This window comes from Oryctolagus cuniculus, chromosome 6 (assembly GCF_964237555.1).
Source record: "Oryctolagus cuniculus chromosome 6, mOryCun1.1, whole genome shotgun sequence".
NCBI lineage: Eukaryota > Metazoa > Chordata > Mammalia > Lagomorpha > Leporidae > Oryctolagus > Oryctolagus cuniculus.
In genome coordinates this window covers 20,605,505-20,631,627 of record NC_091437.1, presented here as the reverse complement: position 1 = coordinate 20,631,627, position 26,123 = coordinate 20,605,505, and the positions used below count along the sequence as shown (strand labels likewise).

Below are 26,123 nucleotides of genomic sequence, written 5' to 3'. Positions count from 1 at the left end.
GGAAACACATTCTGAAGCTTGGGATTCCAGGGATCGGAAGGCTTCCTGGGAGACACTGTCTGCCAGCAAGTGCTGGGCAGGCGGGAGTCATGTGGGCAAGTTAGGTTATGGGAAAGAAGAAAAGGAAAAGATAGGGGCCACAGTATTTGCAGCACAAAGAGGCCTAGAGTGTCAGAGCATGGTGAAGAGGAGGCAGGTTCCAGAGAGATGTGAAAGAGCCTGGTGATGTAGTGGACTCACCTACTCCTTCAGTGTTTATTGAGTACCTGTCGGGTTCTCAGCAGGGAAGAGGGATACAAGGATGATAGACAGAAGTCAGGGTCCTGCCTTCAAGGCCTTTGTAACTCCACTGATGGAGTGATGTTAACCTCTCAGCCTCCTCCCCCAAAGTATGCTTTTGAAAGTCGGAGAGTTCGAATCTCAGTCTGGGTGTCCAGGTGGGAACTGAGGAGCTGAAGGAGCAGGTTTTCAGGGCCCACAGGTCCAAGAATAGTTTGAAACCACTAGAGGTTACACACAAGGTGATGGGGACCGGGATGGTCCAGGTGCCTGTGAGTGCTGAGGCCATGGAGAGATGTTCCAGTGGCAGGGCTGAGGTCTCACAGCTGTGTTTAAAGCTGTTGAGGGGCGTGGAGCTGCTGGCTACAGGCTAGTGGCTCAGGACCCTGGCAGGGCTGGGAAGGGGAAAGCAGGAGCACAGGAGAGGTCCAGGCTGGCCGCATGGCCTCTGGCGCCCAAGGCAGCACATGCAGGATGGAGCTCCACGGGCTTGGCAGTGAGGTTTGTGGGCAGCCGTATATTCTTCTCCTGGAAAGATGACATCAAGCCTTGGCCATGACACAGGCAGGCATTCCTAGATTGCACCGCATGGAAAGAAGTGGCAACAGATAGCATCAGGTGGCCGCAGTGACTCAGGGCCTCCAAGGAGCTGTGGCTAGGCTGGGGTGGGGGCCGTGATGAGTGATGTCACCCTCTTTGGCCCCCTTCCCACAGGGCCAGGAGAAAGCCCTCTGGAAGGAGTTTCCTGTGTGTGTCCTGCCCACAGGCCCTGGAGGAAATGAGGACTTGTACCGCAAGGATCTTCACCACCAGAGGAAGTAAGTTATCACAAGCAGAAGGAAACCACCTCCCCAGTCCTGTGGGACATCTTCATAGGTACCTCAGGTGACAAAATCCTTCCTTATACCTGCTACCCCCTGGTGGGCGTCTCAGGAGTCTAGTACATGGCCCAATCGCACATTCACTGACAACAGAAGCAGGGTTTGAACCTGCCACTCAAATGTGCTCTACTATCTTGAGGGTCAGAAGTACTGGTCATATGGCTGGACCCACAGAGTGGTGTAAGGGGTGTGCTTCTCCCCATCAGAGTACCTGAAGAGGGGTACTCCTGCCAGGAGTTGGAGAGGGACTGGAGTGGCCTGTGACTGACCTGGGGAAGCCTGGGGGCTGAAGGCAGAATTTCCCCAACAGCTCCTGTCATCCAGTTGTCTACACCCCAGGCTTTGGCACTTGCCTGTGCCCAGCCACATCCAGTTCCTGGGTAGCCCAGGAAAATCTTGAGCCCAGCTCCCTCATCTGTACAATGGACTCATTATCACTGCCTCCTTGAGGAAAATGCTGTCCAAGAAACGCTGTGGGAGACTCCTAACAGGGAGGTGGCAGTGCCTCAGCCCCTCCTACCATTCGTGGGATTTCTGAAGCCCAAACAGGGCAGCAGACCAAGTTGCTCTGGAATTTTCAGGGATAGCTGCCCCTTGCCCAGGCCCAGTCCCAGAGAGCGTCTTTCTGGACAGATGTGGTGAGGTGGAGAGCCCAGTTCCTGTCAATCCAGGCTCCACCAGACCCATAAAGCAACATCTCTGGCCTTCGTGGTTCCAGCTTTAGTCTTGTTCCTCCCATATCTCCTTGTGGCACCATGAAACGGCCAGGCTTCCCTTGGCCACCTTTGGTTCTGCTCCTGTCCCCTGGGTGGTCCTAGCTCTGTGAGTCCTGAATGTTCTGAGGGATCTGAGGGTGGTTAACCCCAACCATGGGTGAACATAGCATCCATTCAGCCAAGCTTCCAGGAGAGTCTGCTGTGGTATGGACCCCATAGATCCCTTGCTCCCACAAGTCTGTGTGGTCCCAAGAGATAGGGACAGGGACAGTGAGGCCCAGACTTTCAGGTACAGTGTCAAGGGCACCAAGCAAGATGAGCACAAGGAATGAGCTGCCACATGGAGGTGGTTGTGAAAGGGGAGTAATGCACATTAACAGAAGGCATGGAGGGGACTTGTTGGGGCTGCGGGTGTGGGGCAGAAGGTGAATGAGGAGTCCCTGGTGCCCAGGGCTCTGACTCAGGGAGCTGGACAGACTCACTGTTTCCCTCAGCATCTCTCTCCCTCTGTCATGGCTCCTCCCTGTAAGGTTGGACACACAGGTCTGTTGCAGCCCCCTCCCTGTACCCATCTGTGCTCCTCTAATCAGTGGAGGGTAGACATGCTCTTCCATTTGGACAAAAAGCTGTCATATTTTTAAAGTTAAAATAGAATTCCTGGCTGATTTTTCTTTAAAGAGAAGTAGGATATATTCAAGTTGGAAACCTGCCAGTGTGGCAAAGAGAGGGGTTCCAAGGGAGGAAGACCCAGAGGGCTGCTGGTAGTGGGGTTTTTAAGCACAGTCTTGGGGAAGAAACTTTCAATCAATACAAGGTGGGGACAAACCCATCAAAAGACCTGATTTATATTTTAATATAAATTTTATTTGACCTTGTCTGGCTTGCTCACGATAAAATAAAGAACCATCAGAAGGATGGGGATACCTAATCCTGGCTGATTTTAATGTAATCAATTTCCCTGCTGAAGAGGCCTGCTGCTGCTTTAGGGTGGGGGTGGGGGACTCAAGGTAGTAGAGAGGTTTGAGGGGTTTAGCCAGACTGGAATGGCCCTGGCACATTTAAGAGGTCAAGGGACTCCAGGAAGACCTAGTGAGTTGTGGCCATCTGGGCCCAGAGGCAAGGGCACCAAGACATTTGGAGGTCATCAGTACAGAGCAGGTTCTCAAAACCTGAGGAGCTATAATGTGCCGGCTGGGGTCGTGCCAAGGGAGGCTGACTTTTAATGACAGGCCAAATACAGTGGTATCTCCTTGTCTGCTTCAGGATGCAGAAGCTGTGCCTGCCACATACATTCAGGCATACCGCAGGTGCCTGAGACCTGTCTATGATGACATCTTTGCTGCATGTGCCCATTACTCTCCCTGTGCACTCCCTCCAGGGATTGGCATTGCACTACATTCCCCTGAATCTCTGTCCTTAGTCCTAGCCCTAGCCAGGCTGATTATCAGGCTCTCAGACGGAGCTATTGCCTTTACTGCCTCCTTGGGAAAGCTACTGGGGACTGCATTGAAAAAAAAAAAAAAAAAGAACATTAAAAGGGGAGGACATTTGGCCTAACAGTAGGATGCTGATCACGACGCCTGCATCTCACATCAGTGTGCCTGGGTTTGATGCCTATCTCCTACTTTGACTGCTGTCTCCTGCATACTGATAAATTACACCCTGGGAGGCAGCAGCAAGTAATTTGGTTGCTGCCTCTCATGAAGAGACCTGGAATGAGTTCCCAGCTCCCAGTATAGGCCTGTCCCATCCCCAGCTATTGCAGACATTTGGGGAGTAAACCAGTGGATGAGAGAGAGTTTTGTTGCTCAAATTAGTACATTTTTAAAAGATAATTTTAAAAAACTAAAAGGATGAGAAGTCAGGAGACTAGAAGCCTTGGCAACTTTATGAGGTCCTGAGGACTCCCCTACCTGCCCTGTTTGTTGGGGGTTGGGATCTAGGCTTGGCCTATGAGCTAGGGAGAGCCACAGACCCTTGCTGGGCTCCCACATCTACTGTCCTATGTAACTGATGGACCAGAATCAAGGTGGCAGAAAGACTTCCAAGACTCTTCCAAGACTTTTCTAGATTTCCCAGCCCCCCCCCCCCACTTCCTTTGGCCCTCACTCTGCCCTGCCCCCTGGTACACACACCTTCCTCACTCTCTCCCTCCCACCAAAGATCCCCTGTCCTCCTGGACAGCCCTCATCTTCCCCAGCATCTCTTTCCCTCTGTTGTGGCTCCTTCCTGTAGGATTAGACACACAGGTCTGCTGCAACTCCCTCCCATGCCCACCTCTGCTCCCCCAATCAGTAGAGGGTAGACAAGTTCTTCCGTTTGCCCTGCCAACAAAAATCTGTTGAATTTTTAAAGTTAAAATAAAATTTCTGATTGAATTGTAATGTAATCAACTTCCTTGACAGAGGCATCTTGAATGTAGGGTGATAGGGACCTTGGCCTTCTACTGGCCATGCTGGGATTTACAATGGGGCATTACTGCCCCCTGGTGCCATTGGGGCTGTAGACCTGGCACGAAGGCAAGTCATGGTGGGAGAAAAGAGATGAACCTGACATACCTGCAGGGGACATGTGAGCCACCACTCCCTGCTCTGCAGTGGCCTCCCATGGAGTCACGGAGTTATCAGCCCTTCCCTGTCATTCTATTCTAGCTGCTATAACAAAATAGCATAAGTTGATGACTCAAACTTATTTCTTATAGTGCTGAAGGTTGGGAAGTCCAAGATGAAGGCTCTGACAGACTTGTTTGCTGGTGAGTCCTCGCTTCCTGGTTTGTGGATAGCTTACTTCTCACATGCCCTCACATGGTGGGAGGGTATGAATGGTCCTTCTGGGGGTCCCTCTTTAAGTATACTACTGCCATCCATGAGGGCTCCACGCTCTTGAATAGCTACCTCCCAGAGACCCCATCTCCAGTTATAACCACACTGGGTATTAGCTGTCAAAACACAAATCTGGGTGGGGATGTGGGGACATTAACATTCAGGCTGTAGCCCATGGAAGTGTCCCCAGCCTGACCAAGGACCAGTCATCCCTTGGTTCTGGGTTTTGGTAAGCCTGAGTAGGCCGGGCAGAAGGTCATCTCTGACCTTGACTTGGCTCCAGGCCTGCAGGCAGGGCTACTCCAGAAGAAGGGCTGTGAGGAGCCCCTAGAACATCTGAAAAGGCCCAGGCCCATCAAGCAAGTCACTGCTGCTGCCATTCCCTTCTTGCCCTGGTCCTGTCTCTGACCAACCTCCCTCAGGCCTGCTGATACTCCCTCACCACATACAGCTCTGACCTAGCCACTAGTCCATGCCCATTACAGGCATCAGTCATAGCACAGGCCCTGGCAAGTCCCCTCTACCCTTGTGCCCAGCTGAGGCCTTGGGTGAGAAGGGGGAGAGAATGAAATGGAGCTGTGGCTTCCTGCAGAATCCTCTCTCATCAGAAGTCTGCTTTCTGTCCTGTGGAGGTCTCTGCCCATTTCAGCTTCCCCAGCTCTGGCTGGCTGCTGCTCCCTCTGTCCAGAGCTCTTTCCCCTCTTAATTGTCACATGACCAGCACTTCCTCAGAGATGCTTCCCAGACCAGCCAGTCTAAAGCAAGCCCTCTGATTTCTGATTCACTGCCTGGAGCATGAGTGGGTGTCTTCACTGGAGGACAGCCAGGCAAGGGGCAAACTGGCACCTGCTGGCTCCCTGCTTGCTTCTCAAGTGCAGGAAGCTCTGGCAGCTGGTGAGAGGCTAACGAGACCCCAGGGTGTCTTTTTGGCAGCATTTGTGATTGCAATGGTATACATTTTTCTACCTGGGCAGTTTCAAGCTGTAGATAACTTGAAAATTGGATGGCAAATTTATCTAAGTCTATACAGCTGATTCTGTGAGCTACTATGAGCTGGTCCCAGCCCACCAGGGACTCTGGGCCACCAGGTCTTCAGGGGACAGGGTGTGGGAAAATCCACAGATCAAAGGAGAAGGGTGTTGACCCGCTCTGCAGGAGATGAAGAGAGGTGACAAGCAGTGGCTCATCATGGGGACATATCAGTGGGGCACAAATGCTACCCCAGCCAGTGTGAAAATAAGTCCAACCAGTTGCAGGAGGAATGATGGGTTGAGGGGTGGAGGGGGCGGGAGCTCTGAGGAAGCCAGACCCAGACATGCCCCATCTGTTTCCAGTGCCCTGTGGCAACCTCCCCCAGTGGTCCTGCAGCAGCATCTCCCGTTTTTAGTCCTGGGAGGAACGAAAGCTGCTGCTGCTGTTTCTGGAAAGACCACTAGAGGGAGGCATTCCACAGGGTGAGAGCACTCCAAGACTGCACCTGTGTTAGAAAAGGGAGCTGCACGATTAACTGGCTGCGGGACTCTGGCAAATTGCTTAGGCGCTCGGAACCTGTTTTCCCATAAAACAGAAATAACATTCTCTTGATTGCAGTGAGGCATAAGTTAGCACAGGTGAAGTACTCAGAACAGAGCCTGGTAGCTGGTTAAGAGTTCTGTGGGAACTGGCCATGGCCAGGCTTGTCACCACCTTTCGGGGCATCAGGACAGTGGGAGGCAGTGTCAGATCACAAAAACGTCAGGCCCACGAAGGGTCACTGAGAACTGAGTCAAATTGAGACACTAGTGACAAAGCTGTTGTTGGGAAGGTCTGGTTTATTTTCACACCTGCACGGAAACTGGTTGAGAACCTGAGGTGTAAATGAACATGGCCCCTAGTTCCACTCTGAGTTTTCTCAGAAGGAGCAGGATATAGCTTAAATAAATACACTTCACGTTGCAGAATATGATAAATAAATAAATACATGCTTAAATAAATAGCCTTAGTAGGATACAAATAAGAACATAATTGCACAAGGCCAATTGGGAGCTGCACATTTCAGAAATTAGATAATGAGCGACTCATCTAAGGCCCCAGGAGAACAGGAAATCCTTCCGACCCAGTAGAAGGTATCCCAGGATCTTCAGTCCTGCGACTGGAACACTTCTTGGCCTTGTGCTGTGGAAGTTTGCAGTGGGCATGAGCACTCAGGCTGGAGGTTCTGGGGTTTTGTGTGTGTGGTAGCGCTGCAGAAAGTATATTCAGGTAGTACTTCAGTTTGTTACTGAAGTCTTCCCAGTCACAGTCCTCAAAACGGATGGGGTTTCCCTGTAAAGGAATCAGGGATTTTGCAGTGAATCAAGGCTGTAAGGGGGTGAGAAGCTTAGGGCTGGGTTGCGGCTGAGGCTGTCGCCTGCAGGGGCATGGGAGGGAACAGCTTACCTTGGCTATGGTTTGGGGCAGGCATTGCTCAAGGCTCTGTGGAAAGGGATCAAAGCAGACAGTCAGAGATTCCCCCTAAAAAGGAGTAGGCCTTGCCACCCTCCTTCCCAGAGGCTGGTCATAGACCCTCCAAACCCTCGACAGCTTTACACACCTTGAGATTTTTCAAAACATTTGATGTGTTACCCTTGAAAGTCTCAAGAGCTTCCTGGAACGCACACAGGTTTGTCTTCAGAAGGGTCTGGTTCTATGGGAGTAGAGAGGGAATTATCAGAGTAAGGGGTGCCTGGTGGGAGGGGCTTCCCACAGCCAGACCGGAGTTATCACAAAACTTCCCAAGCCTCCTATTCCTTTCCTTGCCACAGGCGGATCCTTGAGCTACTCCAAAAAATAGGCCTGGAAGTGGTTGCACACTCCAGGAGGGCCCCCTTCCCCTAAGCCCCTGGCGCCACAAGAACAAGCTAAAGGACTTGGATAAATCTTTCATGAGGAAGCTGCACAAAAAGCAGAGTGTTGGCTGAGGGGGCTATCTGTTACGAAGAAGCTGGTTGTGGGGTTAATGCCTTGGCTGAAGCAAAGGACCCTAGAAAGGGGGTGGACGTTTGGTACAGGGATTAAGATGCTGACTACGATGCCTGCATCCCATATTGGAATGCCTTGGTTCTCATTCTGGCTCTGCTTCTGGTTCCAGCTTCCTGCTAATGTGTACACTGCTAATGTGTACACATAGTGCCACCCCATATGGGAGAACCAGATTGGTTTCTGAGCTCCTGGCTTCAGCCTAGCCCTGTCCTGGCTGCTGTAGGTATTTGGGGAGTGAACCAGTAGATGGAAGTTATCTGATTCTCTGCCTTTCAAATAAATGAAATACAAAATATGAAGATAAACTCCCTTAGAGGTGCCAGTGTTGCTGCTGCCTGCAACACTGACATTGCATATGGGTCCTGGTTCAAGACCCAGCTGGTCCACTTCCCATCCAACTCCTTGCTAATGTGCCCAGGAGAGCTGCAGAAGATGGCCCAAGTGCTTGGGCCACTGTACCTACTTGGAAGTCCTGGAAGAAGCTCCTGACTCCTGAGTTTGACCTGGCCCAACACCAGCCGTTGTGGCCATTTGGGGAGTGAACCAGCAGATGGAAGATCTCTCTTTCTCTCTTTGCGTAACTCTTGAGTTTCAAATAAATAAATAAATAAATACATCTTTTTAAAAAAAAGTCTCTTAGAAATCAGGAAGGAAATTCCAGAGACCTTAGCATGATGCAGCCTGTGAACTGCAGGTGCCCAAGAGAGAGGAAATAAAAATGGCTGACAAACTCAGGAAAGACTTCAAGTTCTTGTTTGACCCAAGATGTGCCATACAGAGGTGAGACAGAGGACTGCAGCCAACTGAACTGGGCAAAATCCCTGGGATGGCTAAAACCCAGGGCTGGTGAAGGTAGAATGGTAGACTCAGGTTTTTTTAAGGGACAGGAAGGAAGCAGACAAATTCAAAGAGGAAATCTTAATCTGCCTCTCCAGGAGCTACCCTGTTAAGAACTGAACTTAAGAACCTCCACATGGTTCGCCTATGGCCGCCTGTTCATTTTATGATATAAGCAGTCATTTTTGTTACTATAGTCCTGGCTGGAGCTATATATCAAACACCTAAGTGTCAGAATCTTTTGGTTCTCCTGACAACCCCATTGAGATAGGTCTGTTAACCCTGTTTTACAGATGAAGAAACCAAGGTTAGTCAAACTAGGGTGAGATGTACTGGGTGTGCCAGTACTCCAGGGCTGAGCTCTTACCTTCAGGATCTGTTTATCGTCATCATGAACAGAGTCCTGTGGGGGCAGAAGGAGCAAGAGTTATGAGGACTGTTGGCCTGAAGCACTCACCAGCACCTCCCTGCCCTTGAACAGCCTTATCCCAGCCACTCACTTTCAAGAACAAGGGTGAAAGCATGCTGAGATCATGTGCAATTTCATCGATGGTCGTATCACAGTACTCCTGGGCTATGGGAGCTTGGAGCCCAAGGCTGAACAGGAGCAGGAGCAGGTGCAGGACAAGGAGGCTGCTTGTGTTGAGGCTGGCAAGATGCATTCTGTCTTGTCCTCGGCCTCCGTGGGATTCTGAATAGTCTCCTCCAGCCTCTCCACCTTATATACACAGTGACAGTTCACCTACACCAAGGCCGAGGGGTGCAGCTACCGGCCTCAGGTGGATCTTTATCTGCCATGGAACCTCCATAGAAAACCACAGACTTATTCATCAGCTCTCAAGATCAGCGAAATGGGACGAAAGATGACTTAAACGGTTTCTCCTCCTCTTGCTGACAAGGACATGAGATGGGCAGAGGCGAGACAAGTGATGGACCCCATGGAGAGGTAGGGAGCAGGCTGACTCCGAGCTCACCCAGGCCTCCTGCCCTCTGGGACCTCATCCTGCCAGTCCTGACATACTGATCCTCACTGCCTACCTTAGCCAGTGCTGCGTGCTGCTGGCGCTGCTGGGTGGCCAAGTGAAAGTCCCCTGGAATGGATGAGGCTTTGTCTGGTGGCCTGTTATGTGCCACTTGCCCACATGCGAGCTCACCTCAGAAATACAACTTAAGACACCCGACACCCCTCCCAGTGCTGAGCTCCTGGTGTTCAAGCCCCCAGTGGTTAGCCCTCAGCACTTGCTGTTCTGGTGGGTAACAGGTGGAACTCTAGCACCAGTGCCTGTTTTGTTCTGTTTTATTTTATTTTATTTAAGATTTTATTTATTTGAAAGGCAGTTACACAGATGGAGCAAGATCTTCCATCTGCTGGTTCACTTACCAGATGGTAGCAATGGCCAGGGCCAGGCCAAAGCCAGGATCCAGGAGCTTCCTTTGGGTCTCCCACATGGGTGATGGGGGCCCAAGCACTTGGGCCATCTTCTGCTGTCCCAGGAGCACCAGCAGGGAGCTGGATCAGAATTGCAAAGCCAGGACCTCATATGGGATGCTAGTGTCACAGACAGCTACTTAACCAGCTATGCCACAGTGCCAGCCCCAGGTGCCCATTTCTTGTTAGGTCTGATGGCTACACAGCCAGGGTGTGTCTGGGGATCTTAGCCCTGGCTGCGGGACTGGCTGCAGCCCCTGGGAAGTCCCTCTGGTAGCCTGAGGACAGAGACCCTTGGGGACACTGTCACTGGGAGCAAGGGGAAGGGAACTGGCCTGGCAAGTAAAAGGGGCAGAACTGGCAAGGCCTGAGGGTGAGGGAAGAGAGGAAGTAGGAGATGACATTCTTGCTTCAGACTGAGTCTCTAGGAAAGTGACTGGAGGGAAAGAGTTGTACTGCAGCCTCTGGACATGATCCTGTCAGAGCGTGGATCAGCAGTACGGGCCTAGGAGGTGGGGAGGGACAGAGTTTGCAGAAGTGAGATGAGAATGGGGACATACCATGGGGATGCCCACAAACAAGAAGTAACAGATACAGAGGAAGCAGGCAAACAGGAAGGTGTAGGCCCCGTGTAGCTCCTGAAGCTCCCTACACCTCGGAACATATCAGGTAGGACCTGGCACAGGTCTGGGCCAGGACGTGGGTGTGCTGGAGGCACGGGGAAAGTTCTTTTGAGATGACTGGGCCTGGAGTGAGAGAAGCAGAGAGTCATGGTGGAAAAGCAGAGTGGGGTTGGGGCAAAGTGTGATGCTGTCAGTGTGGGACAACCCAAGGGGAATCTGGGTGCTTCAGGTTCTGCACCAAAGCAGATCCTGTGAAGACAAGGATCAGAATGTGGCTGCAGGGGAGATGGGTGAGAAGACTCTGACCCCAAGTGAGGCTCTGTCCCTAGCTGTACCAGGATCTGGGGAGTAGTAACAAAAAAAATCCAGAGAAGCACTGTTGTAAGTCTTGACGTTAGTAGTGTTTGCCTCTTGTTTCAAAAATAATTCTGAAGTTGATTAAAGGAGGGAAGGATCAGGACAGCAGGTAGCAAGTGAGGGGCCAGGGGCTCTTCAGGAGAAGAGCTGGGGACGGAGGCACCGGGTAGATTCTGGTGGGCACAGGGAGGGCTGGCTGCAAAGCTAATTCCTACTGAGTGGCGCTTAAGATGAGCTGGGAACTAAGTTCTTTTCATGAGTGAATGTGTTCAGACCTTCCAGTGGGCTTGTGAGACAGGTATGGTTATCCTCCCCATTCCATAGATGAGGAAACTGAGGCTCAGAGAGGCTGAGTTCACATAGCTAGGAAGTGGCATCACCAGGACATGATGTAAGTTGCCAGATGTGACCCTAGAGACTGAGTGTCCCCTTGACAGCACCGAAAAGTGACAGAGTTAGGGGGTGAACAGCATGATAGGAGGGGACAGTAGGGTGGGGATAAAAGGTGGCCCCCACTGGGGTCTCTGGGAGAGCAGCTGCTGTGTGGTAGGCATGGAATCTGATGTCAATGGGCTAAGGAGTGAGTAAGGGTGAGAAAGAGGGTGGCAGAGTCTGAAGGAATTTTATCCCCAAAGGAAGGAGACACAGAGAAGCTGCAGGAGTTGTAGGCTCCTTCATGGGCTGGAGTTTGGGATGGAAGGGCCCCCGAGATAGGTGCAAGGCTGGGAGGGGCAGTTGTGGGCAAGAGCAAGGGAAGCAGGAGGTGGGATGGCCTCAGCCTCCCTGGAGAGGCCCACTGAGCACAATTCAACACCTGCTGTGTGAAGGCGGGGAAGGAGAGGAGAGTGGGGGCGGGGGGGTTCCAAAGAGCAAGGAGGTTCGGGGGCAGCCTGGATGCCACTGCCCAGGACAGTGCGGTATCCACTTCTGTGACCTCTTGATGGAACAAGTCCAAAACTGTGCCTCCCTGTAAGTCGCTTCTGAGGCTTCCCTGACTATAGGAGCCTCTTGGGCTAAAATCACAGGAACCCACTTTCTTCCCTATGGGTCACAGTCCCACCTGTCTCCATAGGAACAGCCCCATCCCCTGTCAGAGATTCCACTCCAGGTCTTCCCAGCCCGGCCCAGGGCAAGCCTTCTCTGCCCCTGGGCCAATGGCTATTAAGAAGTGAGCTGCACATGCCACAGTAGAGCACTGGCCCAGGACAGCTGTCTGGGATCCACAGGGCAGGGGCCCCAGAGGTTTCTGGGTGGATATTCAGGTCCCATCTGACAGATCCTGGTGGATCTGGCTCAGTCCTCACAGAGAGGGGCACAGGGCCTGAGGTCCACACCTGCTCCTTTCTGTCACTCACCCACTTGGACCTAGTGGAATTTTCTGGGTTGCCCACCACCAGCAGGACTCAGGCCTGTCATTATGACAAGCTCCTCTACCACCCTCTATACATCATATGACAGATTTATCTGCCTGTGATCTCAGTTGTGCTTGCACTGGTGGCCCTGACCATACTGCCTCGTTTTGTCATGACCAAAGGCAGCTCAGGGCCATTAGGTGTCTCAAGCCTGCCTGAGTAGAGAGCTTAGGCACAGCTGCCTGAATGGGCCCAGTTGGAGAAGCCTGGCCTCCTGTGCAACTTGGCTCTACGTAGCTTCCCCTGTGCCCACAGCTTTCCATCCCAAGGTGCAGGGACACACAGCCTCCTGGGGCCCAGTCTGTGCAGAGTAGACCTCCCTCCCCACCCAGCTCAGCCTGATGGAGAAGACAGGTGGAGAATAACAGTCTAGAAGGATACAGCTGGTGGGAGGTGGGGAGCCGGAATGGGCAGCCCCGGCCAGGATAGACTGTGAGGGAGGACAGGAGGAAGGGACAGCTAAGACTCAAAGGACAATGTGGAGCTGGCTGCAGAGGCAATGCCTTGGAGCAGATCAGGTTCAGGCTGCAGGTGCTCTGCCTGTGGACCTGCTATCCGCTGATGCAGCACCTGGGTAACCAGAGATGGCCATGTTATTCCTGTTGTTATTTAGTACCAGTATGGACACCTGGTGCCTGTCATTCTCACTGGCCACCTGGAATAAAAAGATTTGGAATATTTATTCCTACTGTGTTTATCATACCAGGGCACTTCAAAATGTTTATGGGAAAATGGAATTAAGAGATAATATGTACTTTCCACACATTTTTTGAAACATCCTTGTGTTTGTATCAGACAAACTGAGAGCTAGGGAACAGAGAGAAACTCGGAGCCCTTGGCCCCCACATTCCCCATTCTCGGAGAAGTGAGGTGACTGTTGGGGCCTCAGTGCTAACAACCCAGCCTTTCTGGCTCTTGGGAAGTGCCCTTCCCAGGGTGTGAGGCTCCATGTGCATCGCCAGCTTTGTGGATGACATCACCAGGCAGATTCATGTCCACCACTGAAGCAGAGAGAAAGGCTGTCTGGGAGTGACAGGACCAGGTCGGGGCTGAGCAGAGGCATGGTCAGACCCAGGTGAGCTACAAGCCATGCTGCCCTTTCACCTGTTCCCACTCTGTCTTGAGGCATCCAGCACTTCTAGAGGTGATCAACTTTGCTTATCTTAATTCCCAGTAAATGGTGAGGGGTGTGTGTGTATTTTCCACATTGGAAAAGGGAGACCAATCCATCAGGGGTTCCTCCACCCCACCCCATAGACCCATACCACACTGGGCCTATGAGACAGGATGCGGACCAGGCCGCTTCACATCCCGCGGGGCAGGGCCTCCCAGCTCCAGGTCTGTCCCACTTCCACCTCATCCTGAACTCAAGGGGCACCTGAAAAGCTTCTTTGGTAGTCACTGGGCCAGGTTGTTCATGCGATGGGGATAGCCCAGCTTAACCAGGCTGGAGGCACCCATGGGTCCCTCCTCTTCCCTGCTGGAAAACAAGGTCCAGGAATGGTGGGTGAGCCTGGTGGTGAGGGCTCAGCCCTGTGGCCACTGCCTCCCTGCCAGCCCTTGCTACTGTGTCACTGCTCACTGCTTTGGGCTTGGGCACTTCTGCATCAGGTGCACCTGGGTGGTTGCACCTGAGTATTAACATTTACCTGGCATCATCACTGCTAGTACTGGACCAGCCTTGCCAAGTGTAAGGTGGGTGTAGGTATTTCCCCAGGTGTCAGCCTCCTTCTCTGTGGGACCTTTCCAGCAATGCAGGTCAGGAACAGCATTCCCACTCCCACCTCCAATTTGATCCTCTAACCCACTCACCCCCTCACCACCCCGCCACCACCAGAACCTTCCTAGTCAGAGACTCCCTGGCTCTGATGAGGCAATCCTGGTCCTCCTGGCTTCCCCAAAGAGCTGACCAGCTTCTCTGGCCCCTGGTCCATGGGAGCACCTGAAAACCCTGCGCATTCCCATACCCACAGCGCACATAAGCTGTCCCTGAGCTAGGATGCCCCTGGCCCCAAACTGCCATGCCCCTTCTACCTTCTCCACACCTGACCCAATCTTCTGACTTTCTCAAAGGAGAGAGCTGTTGTACACTCCAGACAGAGATTTCAGTAACTTCTCTACGAAGCTGAGTGTTTTCCTGGACGTCCTGGATTATTTCCTGAAGTCCATACTGAGCAACTCTCCCAGGCCTTTGTCCAGGCCCTTTGACTCCCAGGGTAACATCTGAGGTGCTAAAGAGAGAGGCGAGGAAGACTGGCCCCTGCCCACACCATTTTTGCTGGTGCCTGTTTGGGGAGGGGAAGAGATGGGGATCACAGTGGAGAAGGGACTGAGGTCCAAGCTGTGCAGGGTTTTCCCTTGTAATGCAATTCATGAGAATCTGCCCAAGAAGTGGAGAAGGAAGGGACACTGCTGGAGGCAGTTATTGGAAGACCCAAACTTGTTTCCTTTGTGTGCCCCACCATGTTTCAGGTGTCCTGCTGCCATGCGTGGGTACCTCAGGCCTCCTAAACCAGCCATGTGATATTCCCTTCACTCAGACCCAATTTTTCCCACATGATTGCCTCCCAACTCAGTCACCCTGACCAGCCTTTCCTGTGGGAGACTTGTTGGGTGTAAAATCCTATTCCTGTAGCAGCAGGAGTCACCTGATACAGAGAAGGGAGGGTTTGGACAAATGCTCGCCACTGCGTTTCTGATGCACAAATGCTTTCTCCTCTGGAGCATTGCTGTTGGGAGCTTAAGCCCTTCAGCTTCTGGATCATCACCCCCTCTTAGGGAAGCCCTTTCCTAGGCTGCTCCTTCATTAGTACTCAGCTCCTGAGATCTCAGGGGCCTGCACCTTCGCAAAGCCTGTTCGCACTCAGGCCGATGCCCACTTGTGCTCCTAGCGTTCCAGTCTCTAGCAGGCACTAGTCACAGCAGCAGGAAACTGTGACAAGCAGGCTAGAGCAGAATTGCCAGGGCCCTGAACGGCAGTCAGAGGAAGAGGAAGAAGCACGGCCAGGATCATGGGGCTATGTCTGAGGCTTGATTGTATGCAACTGGGCATTAAGGAGAGAGTGACTCAATGGCCTGGTGGACCCAGAGCTCAGTGATGTAGACCTTGGCAAGTGGGATGGGTCTCCCTGGTCTCACTGTGAGAGCCCTGCATGCTATTGCCTCTGTACCTGCTAGGGGAAAGGACCAGGCTCTTGACAACACCTGGACCCTTAGAAACTCTGCTCCTAATGCAGCACTAGGGCTGCAGGGCTGTGGGATTTACTTGAGTTCCAGGACAGGCACACAGAAATCCCTCTGAGAGCTCACTGGAGAGTACTGCCTGGTCGCTCCCACCCCTTACTCCCCCTCACCTAATCATGTAGGTATTGTTCTCCAAAGGGCTTTGAGGTTTGGAAGTGAAATTGTAGGAAGCCACACCTTGGATCATGAGCCAAGCATAAGTGTGTCAACCAGGAGGGAAGACGTCTTTCTGTAATTCATTTGCTCACTCCTGTGCTAAGAGACTGTCTTCCGGGGGCTTGCTGTTGTCCTTTAGCTTACATGGCTCTATTTTCTGTCTCAGATTAGGGATATCAATACCCTACTCACTGTGAATGTTGCCCCTGCAGGAACCCAGAGGTAAATACTGAGGAGATTATATATATATATATATATATATATGCACAATTTAACAAAGAATGATAATCACCCAATTAACCAATGCTATGGTTAAAAAAAAAAAAAAAAACAGCGTTAGAGTGAAGTGGGTTAAGCTGCCACTTGCAATACCAGAATCCCATATCAGAACGCAAATTCAAGTCTTAGCTATTACTCTTCTAATCCAGCTCCCCACTAATGCGTCTGGGAAGGCAGCAGATAATAGCCCACGTACTTCAGTTCCTGTCACCCACAGGGAAGACCCACATGGAGTTCCTGGCTCCTAGCTTCAACCTGACCCAGCTATTTGGGGAGTGAACCAGTGGGTGGTGTATTTCTCTGTGTGTGTGTCTCCCTTGTTTCTTTCTCTCTCCCTCCCTCCCTCCCTCCTTCCCTCTCTCTCTCTCTCTCTGCCTGTCAAATAAATATTAAAAAAAAAAAAAGAATGTTATCTAAGTAAGGTCCAGGGTTCTTCCCATATTTGTCCTCTAATCATGACTGCCTCATGCTTAGGGGTCACCTACTGAGCCTCTTTTATGATTGGTTTTCTTTGTAGCTTTATCACCTGTGTGTGCATTCCCAAACATTAGAGTGGAGCTTTGCTTGCTTTTAAACTTCAGCTAATACTTTGATTTGTTTCTATTTTGTGTTGCTTACAAATCTGCTATTAATATTATGTATGAGGACTCTTCAGAAAGTTCCTGGGAAATACATATTTTGAAAAAGTATGCATGCATTTCAAAATGGTGTTACACCAAATGAGCTTATCTTTTCATTTCAGTTTTCCACAGACTTCTGGAAGTGCCTTAATATATGAGTGTGTTCACGTGTTTATTAGAATAATAGGACTTGTGTTGTGGTGTAGTAGGTAAAGCCGCTGCCTGAAACATTGGCATCCCATATAGGCACTGGTTCAAGGTGCTGCTCCACTTCTGATCCAGAGCCCTGCTAATGGCCTGAGAAAAGCAGTAGAAGATGATCCAAGTACTTGTGTCCCTGCTGCCCACACAGGAGACCTGGGGGAAGCTCCTGGCTTCAGTCTGGCTCAGCCCTGGCCATTGTGGCTGTCTGGAGAGTGAACCAGTGATGGAAGATCTCTCTCTCTCTCTCTCTCTCTAGCTCTGACTTTCAAATAAATAAATATTTTTTTAAAAAAAAGGACATAATAATGTTCCCACAAGATGTCAAAACCTGTGAATATGTGGTTTTACTTGCAAAAAGGACATTTGCAGGTGAGATCAACTTAAGGATTTATGGGAAGAAGACCCTGGATTGCCCAGGTGTGCTCAGTGAAATCAGGAGTCCTTAGAAGAGGAATTAGGAGAGTCAGGTGCAGAGGAGGAGGTACAGAACAAAACTGGGTATTAGAGAGGAAGGGGAGAATGAAAAGAGGGTCAGTGAGAGAAAGAGAGAGATTTTAAAATGGCTACACTGGAGGCCTCTGGAAGCTGGGAAAGTCGGAAAAGTGGATTCTTTAACAGATGCAGTTCCACCAGCACTTTGGTCTTAGGCCTTCTCACCTCTACAACCATAAGATAAGTGTGTGTTATTTTAAGTCACTAAATTTGTGACACTTGTGTACATACAGACACACTAACACACAAGAGTGGAATTGCTGGGTAATGGGAATATATTCAGTTTTACTGGATGATGTTAAACAATTTCACAAAATCGTGTAATTTATACTCCCATCAGCAATACTGAGAATTCTATTGTTCCATAACCTTATCAACACAAGAGATTGCCTGAAATTGTCAACTTTTTTTTTTTTTTTTGACAGGCAGAGTGGACAGTGAGAGAGAGAGACAGAGAGAAAGGTCTTCCTTTTGCTGTTGGTTCACCCTCCAATGGCCGCCGTGGCCAGCGTGCTGTGGCCGGCGCACCGCACTGATCCGATGGCAGGAGCCAGGTACTTCTCCTGGTCTCCCATGGGGTGCAGGGCCCAAGGACTTGGGCCACCCTCCACTGCACTCCCTGGCCACAGCAGAGAGCTGGCCTAGAAGAGGGGCAACCGGGACAGAATCCGGCGCCCCGACTGGGACTAGAACCCGGTGTGCCGGCGCTGCAAGGCTGAGGATTAGCCTAGTGAGCCACGGCGCCGGCTTAACTGTTTTTTATTTACAGCATTCTTCATGGCATAAATGATATCTCATTTTGGTTTAAGTTCGCCTTGTTCTGATTACCTGTAAGGCTGAGAATTTTTTCTTATGCTTACTGAACCTGTGAATTTCCTTCATTTTGAAGTGCCTGTGCAGGCTTTTGACCAGGCTTCTGTGGGATTGTCTGCCATTGGTACTTGAAGGAGTTGAGTACTTTGTGTATGCTAATGCTCTGCGGTTTACATGGGCTTTCTGATGTTACTCATGTTTTCACTCAGTGGTGTCTTCTGAGAAACCAAAGTTCTTGATTTCAATGTAGTCAAACACTTCTGGGCATCCTTTTTGAATCTTGTTGAGGAATCCCTCCCCTACCTTGAGACCATGAGACTTCCTTGTGCACTCTCAACAAGCTTTATAATTTTGTCCTTTACATCAATGCCGTTAGTTGGTTTGGAATTGTAGGAGGTTGGACTCTGATTTGATGATTTCCGTATCAGTACTCACTTGTTCCAGCACCACTTTTTGAAAAGACTGCCCTCCTGCTGATTTACATCGCTGCTTCTGTCATATTTCAAGAGCTCATGGATGTGTGGGTGGGGTCTCTTTGGGAGCTCTGTGTTCTGTTCCATTGCTCTTCTTATCTCTCCTTCAATTAATATCACCTTGTCTTCATAATACATCTTGGTGTCTAGGAGAGCATGTTCTCCCACCTTGTCTTTTTCTTTATTTTTAAAAAATGTTTATTTATTTGAAAGCCAGAGTTACACAGAGAGAGAAGGAGAGACAGAGAGAGAGAAGTCTTCCATCTACTGGTTTAGTCCCTAGATGGCTGCAACAGCTCGAACTGGGCCATTCTGGCACCAGGAGCCAGGTGCTTCTCCCTGGTTTCCCACATGGGTATGGGGGCCCAAGGATTTGAGCTAACTTCTACTGCTTTCCCAGGAAATACCAGAGAGCTGGATTGAATGTGGAACAGCCAGAACTCAAACTGGTGCCCATTTAGGATGCCGGCACTACAGGCAGCTGCTTAACCTGCTATGCCCCAGTGCTGGCATCTGCACTGGTTTTATACCTCAGCATAAGTAAACTGGTATCTTTAAAATGTTGAGACTTCTAGTCTTTGCCATGGAATATTCACTTCTTTAATATCCCTCAATAAAGCTTAAAATTTTCTCAGTAGACAACTTATATATCTTTTGTTAGATTTATTGCCAGTAACTTTGTGTTTTGAAATAGTATTAAAATGGTAAGAAATGTGGTTGATTTTTATAGAATGGCTTTGTGTCTATGAAACTTTGTGAACTTATCAATGTTAGAAACCTTACCTACAGTCTTTTGGATTTTCCATGTATATAAATCTATCATGTGTGAATAGTGACAGTTTTTCTTCTAGTTTTTTTTTTTTTTTTGACAGGCAGAGTGGACAGTGAGAGAGAGAGAGAGAGAGACAGAGAGAAAGGTCTTCCTTTGCCGTTGGTTCACCCTCCAATGGCCGCTGCGTCCGGCACCACGCTGATCCAATGGCAGGAGCCAGGTACTTATCCTGGCCTCTCATGGGGTGCAGGGCCCAAGGACTTGGGCCACCCTCCACTGCACTCCCTGGCCACAGCAGAGAGCTGTCCTGGAAGAGGGGCAACCGGGACAGAATCCGGAGCCCCGACCGGGACTAGAACCCAGTGTGCCGGCACCGCAAGGCAGAGGATTAGCCTAGTGAGCCGCGGCGCCGGCCTCTAGTTTTCTTATTTTAATATCTTTTACTATTATTTTTTCTTTCCTTACCACACTAACTAGGACATCCTGTGCAGTGTTGAACAGAAGTGGTGCTATCTGGCATCTTTGTCTTGCCGTAGACTCACAAGGAAAGATTTCATTGTTTTACCATTAAACACACTATTTCCTCTGAGTATTTTGCAGATGTGCCTTATCAGATCAAGAAAGTTGCCTTTCATTCCTAGCTTTGCTAACAGCATTTTATCAAGAATGGATGTTGATTTTCTCAATTTTTCTGTATATACTGAGATGATCATTTGTGTTTTTTAATCTCTTAATGTAGTAAATCACATTCTTTTATTTTCTAATGTTAAAATAATCTGCATTCCAGATAAATCTAATATGGAAACCATATGTTACTACCATATTTATGTATTGCTACTTTGTGTATCCTAATTTTTTTTAAGAAATTTTGCTTTTAGGTTTAGGAGACCATATGTCCAGGCGTAGGACAATCTCAATTTACATCTGTTGTCCTGGCATCATCATTAATAGCATTTCCTTTCTCTCTCAGAAGTGCCTGGTTGAGATAATAAATCATGTGGCCACTCCAATGAGAATGACCTGGCATGCTGCCTTCTCATCTTTGTCCAGTTTGGGAATCACTATAATGTTTCTCTTCCTATATTTTCCAGAAGAGTTTGTATAATACTAAAAGTGCATATTTCTGGAGAATTTGGTAAGATTCACTGTGAGGCTATTGACGCAGCAGAATTTTCTTACTTAGTTCATTATTTTATAAGTTGTAGACTTACTAATGTTTTCTATTTCCCCTTGAGTCAATTGTTGAAGTTAGTTTTAGATTAATTTGTCATTTTTTTTCTAAATTTTGTGATTATATGGTTTTCCGAAATATGTACTAATCTTTTTTTTAAAAGAAAGATTTTATTTATTTATTTGAGAGGTAGAGTTACAGACAGAGGGGAAGACAGAGAACTGGTTCACTCCCCAAATAGCCACAACAGCAGTAGCTGAGCTGATCCGAAGCCAGGAGCCAGGAGCTTCTTCCAGATCTCCCACGTGGGTGCAGGGGTGCAGCACTTGGGCCATCTTCTACTGTTTTCTCAGGCCATAAGTAGATAGTGGACTGGAAGAGGAGCAGCTGGGACTCAAACTGGCACCCAAGTGGAATGCCAGCTCCACAGGCAGAGGCTTAGCCTACTGAGCCACAGTGACGGCTCCTGTGGTTACCTTTTTAGTGTCTGCAGCACCAAGGGTATTGGTCCTGATATTGGTTATCAGTTCTTCTGTCTACTTCATTATTCATTTCACTAGGGATTTTTACATTGTTTTAGTGTTTTTAAAAACCAACTTAATGCTTTAGTTGTCATCTCTATTATATGATCATTTTCTCTCTCACTACTGCTTGTTCTTTATTGTTTCCTTTCATGTATTTTCTTTGGGTTAAGTTTGCCATTATTTGTCAAATTTTGGGATACAAATGCTTAACTTCTTCTTTTACACCCTGTTTTCTGATATAGATACTCAATGCTCCAAACCAAAGTTTTTTTTCAGATAAGGGACAGATAGTGTGGGCTCGTCCTGCGAGCGTGATGGCATTCTTCAACAAGAAGCACCAGAGACAGTTTCTGTGAACATGTCCGTTTGTTAACAATCAAGCACAGACTTTTAAAGGGCAGGCAGAGGGTGCATACCTAGTTCAGGGCAACACTAATTCTATAGGATAAAGCGGATAATGGCGCCTCTATGCTTCTCCAATCAGCTTGAAGGTCACATAGCCCACGTAGCCTTCCAGGTGGTCTTTATGGGTCTGGGCCACACCCGGGACAAGGCCCTTCAACAGGAAGTAGGGGTGGGGGAAATGTGCCTGGGGCTCCTCCTGCTTACCAGCAGTCAGGTCATAGAGCCCTTCCCTGAAGGCATGGTGTGCCATGCCTCTTAACCTCCTGCATGGGTTAGGCAGGCGGTCTCCCAGCCAGGCACAGGATCACCCACATCTCCCAGCGAACTCTCGAAAGACACAAGCAAAACCTTCTCCATCATTATGAGGGGATCAGGCCTTTTCCATTGTTGGGTGGTTGGGTTCTTCCATTGAACCAGAAGCAACTATGTTGGGCCTATGAGAGGTCTCCACGGCCTCACTGTTGACGGCTCTCCAGAGGGTGAGACTTGTAAGAAAGTTAAGGTGAGGGGCCAGCGCTGTGGTTCACTTGGTTAATCCTCCGCCTGTGGCACTGGCATCCCATATGGCCGCCGGGTTCTAGTCCTGGTTGCATTTCTTCCAGTCCAGCTCTGCTGTGGCCTGGGAGGGCAGTGGAGGATGGCCCAGGTGCTTGGACCCCTGGACCCGCATGGGAGACCAGGAAGAAGCACCTGGCTTCTGGCTGCAGATCAGCACAGTGCCGGCCTTAGGGGCCATTTGGGGAGTGAACCAACGGAAAGAAGGCCTTTCTCTCTGTCTCTCTCTCTCACTGTCTATAACTCTACCTGTCAAATAAGTAAAAAAAAAAAAAAAAAAAAAAAAAAAAGGAAGAAAGTTAAGGTGAAGAATGGGGACTGCCATCTTGTGGTAGAGTCTGTTGCCCATCTTCTGATAAGGGTGGAAGTTCCGGTGGGGGGGATCGCCATCTTGGGATAGAAGTCCCACTGTCTGTAAGAAATAAAAGAGTTTTTTAAAGTTTCAAATTACAAACAACTTAGAACACTTAGAAGATAGCCCTCTGTGAAAATCTTTCTCATCTCTCTCTGAATTTGGCAGCAGCACGTTGCCGCAGGCACTGGCAGAGCCGTAGGAGCCGAGGCTGGACACGCTGGAGCGAGCACTGCGCGCTCCTACCCAACTGTGGCCTGGGGCTGAGGTGCAGGTCTGAGCAGCTGGAGCTTGGGCTACGCACCACAGGGCCCTCTCCGTGCAGCTCAGTTCATCCACCCCAACCTCGGGGCCAACGCCACTGCCACCCTGAGCAAGGCCTCCCTTCCCCCATGGAGTTTGCACAGTAGGACTAGCCAGGATTCAAGTGCATAGTATGTGCCTAGTGGCTCCCATTCTGGACAGTAGAGCTCTAGTTAATGTCACTCTTTGAAATTTAAGACTGACATTATTGTCCAACAAATGGTTGATGTTTATAAATATTCCATGTACATTTGAAAGGAATTTGTATTCTTTAGTCAATGGATAGAAGATTTAATACATGTCTGTTTGATCAAGTTTTCTCACTGTATTGCTCAAATCTTTGTATCTTTATGGGATTCTTGGTATGTTTATTCTATCAATCATGAGTAGTTTTTTTTTTTTTATTTTTTTTTATTTTTTGACAGGCAGAGTGGACAGTGAGAGAGAGAGACAGAAAGATAGGTCTTCCTTTTGCTGTTGGTTCACCTTCCAATGGCCGCCGCGGCCGGCGCGCTGCGGCCAGCGCACCGCGCTGATCCGATGGCAGGAGCCAGGAGCCAGGTGCTTTTCCTGGTCTCCCATGGGGTGCAGGGTCCAAGCACCTGGGCCATCCTCCACTGCACTCCCTGGCCACAGCAGAGGGCTGGCCTGGAAGAGGGGCAACCGGGACAGAATCCGGCGCCCCGACCTGGACTAGAACCCGGTGTGCCGGCGCCGCTAGGCGGAGGATTAGCCTAGTGAGCCGCGGCGCCGGCCTAATCATGAGTAGTTTTTGAAACTCTTCCACCATGATTGTGAATTTGTCTATTTCTCCACATAGTTCTGTCGGTTTTGCTTTATATATTTTGAGGTTATGTATAAATATCTTAAATGACTATTAATTATCTGTGAATTGAACAATTCAGTACTTTAAAGTGACTTTCTTTGTTTCTAGAAAGGCTATTTCCTTTAAAGTCTACTTTGTCTTATATTACTCCACTAGCTGTCTAGTGGCTGTTGCTTGCATGGGATATTTTTTTGTCAACTACTTTGTTTTAGGTGTTCTCTTGTAAAAATATGTAATTGAGTCTTTTTCTTAATCCAAATTTTATCTTTTACCTAGAATATTGTTGTATTTTTAAAATTTAATGTAATTACTCTTACATTTTGGATAAATTTGTCACCTTATGTAGGGGTTTCCTTTTGTCTTGATTGTTCTATTCTTTCACTCTTTTGGATTAAGTATTATTTTATTATTTTTTTCTATTTCTACTAGTTTGGAAGTTAAACATTTGGTTCCTATTCTTTCGGTGGTCATAACATTCTTGATTTATCAAAGTCTAGAGTTAATTGTTATTTTCCCTTGGGAAATGCAAGGAATTTGAAACTCTGTAATCCCATTTGCCTTTTTTCTGGCCTTTATCTTCTCATTTTTGTGTATTTCCTTCTATATTTTAACTTCATAAGAAATTATTATTGTTATTTTCATTTTTAAAATTTATTTAATTAAGTGAGAAGCAGAGAAACACAGAGAGTGCTCACCCTCTGGTTCATTCCACAAATACCTTCAAATCCCATCAGTTGGGAACCAAAGCCAGAACCTGGAACTCAGTCTAGGTCTCCCATGTGGGAGACGGGGTGGTTGAGGTACCTGCCCTGCCTCCTGAATCTGTTATTCCATATGTTTGAATGGTTCTACCTTACCCAATTCTGCATTTGTTTTCTTTGTTCTTCCTTCATCTAAAATTTCTATCTGGAATGACTTTCCTAATGTCTTGAGTTTAGTTTTAGAATTTCCTTTAGTGAGAACTAAGTGGTTGTAATGTTTCTCATTTTTTATTTCAAAAAATACAATTTTTCTCTGGATATAAATTTCTAGATTGATAGCTGTCAGTCTAGTTCTTACCCCTTTGAACAATGTTTCCATTCTCTGGCTACTTTTTAAGATTTCCTACTAGTTTTTATAAAACTATAATGTGTCTTGATATACATTTGTTTTTATTTCTTCTTTTTGGGAGTCATTGAATTTCTGAAATATGTCAGTAGTTGTCTTTCACCAGTTTGGGGAAAATATGTTTTGTCTCTAAATATTTCCTTTGTCTGTTGTTTCTTTATGTTTCATCTGGGATTCTGGTTAAAAATATTTAGTTCTTTTCTGTGATCCTTAATGTGTTTTAATTTCCCTTTCCTATTTCTGTTTTTTTTTTTCCTTCTGTGATGTAATCTGGATATTGTCATCTGACCTACCTTTCAGTTTACTGTCTCCTTTCAGCTAAATCTAATATGTTAGTAAACCTTGAGTTTTCAATGTGAAGTATTGTGCTTTTGAAATGCTACAAATTCGGCCAGCGCCGTGGCTCACTAGGCTAATCTTCCACCTGTGGCGCTGGCATCCCGGGTTCTAGTCCCAGTTGGGGCGCCGCTGGATTCTGTCCTGGTTGCTCCCTGCACACGCATGGGAGACTGGGAGGAAGCACCTGGCTCCTGGCTTCGGATCGGCACAGCACACCGGCCCATAGCGGCCATTTGGGGGGGTGAACCAACAGAAGGAAGACCTTTCTCTCTCTCTCTCTCTCTCTCTCTCTCTCTCGCACTGTCTAACTCTGCCTGTCCAAAAAAAAAAAAAAAAAAATGCTGTAAGTTCCACTTTATCTTTTAAAAACTGGTTTTTTTTTTTTTTCAAATCTTGTAAACATAGTCATTTTATTATCTATGTCTGACAACTGCATTATCTAAAGTCTTTGTGGTATATTTCTTCTGTCTTTTTCTTCTGGGGTTTTGTTTCCTTGTATGCCTGAACATTCCAAAGTCCTTGAAAGGGGCAGGTGTCGTGGCACGATGTAGGTTCAAGTGCCACTTGGTATGCTTACATCTCCTATCAGAGAGCTGGTTCAAATCTCTTTTCCTCCGCTTCTGATCCAGCTTCCTGATAATATAGCTGGAGAGGCAATAGATGATGATGGAAGAGCTTGGGTTCCTGCCACCTTTGGGAGAGATTTGGAAAGAATTCCTGGCTCCTGGCTTCAGTCTAGACCAGCCTCAGTTGTTGCAAGCATGTAGGGAAGGAACTAGCAAATAGAAGCATCTCTCTCACTTTGTCTCGCTCACTCTTGCTCTGCCTCTCTGCCTCTTGATCTACCTCTTACTCTCACTTTCTCTCCACCTCTCTATGTCACTGTCTTTTTATTATTATTATTATTTGACAGGTAGAATTATAGACAATGAGAGAGAGACAGAGAGAAAGGTCTTCCTTCTGTTGGTTCACTCCCCAAAAGGCTGCAAATGACAGAGCTGCACTGATCCAAAGCCAGGAGCCAGGTGCTTCTTCCTGGTCTCCCATGTGGGTGCAGGGGCCCAAGCACTTGGGCCATCTTCTACTCCTTTCCCAGGCCACAGCAGAGAGCTGGACTGGAAGAGGAGCAACCT

General features: G+C 48.5%; 1 protein-coding gene and 1 long non-coding RNA gene across 2 annotated transcripts in view; one reads left to right on the top strand and one right to left on the bottom strand.

Moving 5' to 3' along the window:
- LOC127490670 (uncharacterized) overlaps positions 1–4,558 on the top strand; it is a 116,400-nt gene extending 111,842 nt beyond the window's left edge. Inside the window, exon 3 of the long non-coding RNA XR_011389716.1 lies at positions 994–4,558. This is a non-coding gene — a long non-coding RNA (uncharacterized lncRNA). The remainder of the gene's footprint in view (positions 1–993) is intronic.
- A 2,201-nt stretch (positions 4,559–6,759) lies between these two features.
- Positions 6,760–9,197, bottom strand: LOC138850088 (interleukin-3-like). The gene is made up of 5 exons (XM_070075911.1): positions 9,036–9,197; positions 8,903–8,938; positions 7,271–7,363; positions 7,117–7,152; positions 6,760–7,002 (listed from the first exon to the last, which is right to left on the bottom strand). The coding sequence occupies exons 1-5, from the start codon at positions 9,195–9,197 to the stop codon at positions 6,760–6,762; spliced, it is 570 nt and encodes a 189-aa protein (XP_069932012.1).
- Positions 9,198–26,123: the final 16,926 nt, after the last annotated feature.

What these genes read in the sequence shown, in the direction of transcription:
- LOC138850088 (XM_070075911.1), bottom strand. Translation starts at nt 9,197, where the DNA reads ATGCATCTTGCCAGCCTCAACACAAGCAGCCTCCTTGTCCTGCACCTG. An exon ending in ACGATAAACAGATCCTGAAG is followed by an intron (nt 7,364 to 8,902) that starts GTAAGAGCTCAG and finishes CTACTCCCATAG; the next exon opens with AACCAGACCCTTCTGAAGAC. An exon ending in TGCCCCAAACCATAGCCAAG is followed by an intron (nt 7,003 to 7,116) that starts GTAAGCTGTTCC and finishes ATTCCTTTACAG; the next exon opens with GGAAACCCCATCCGTTTTGA.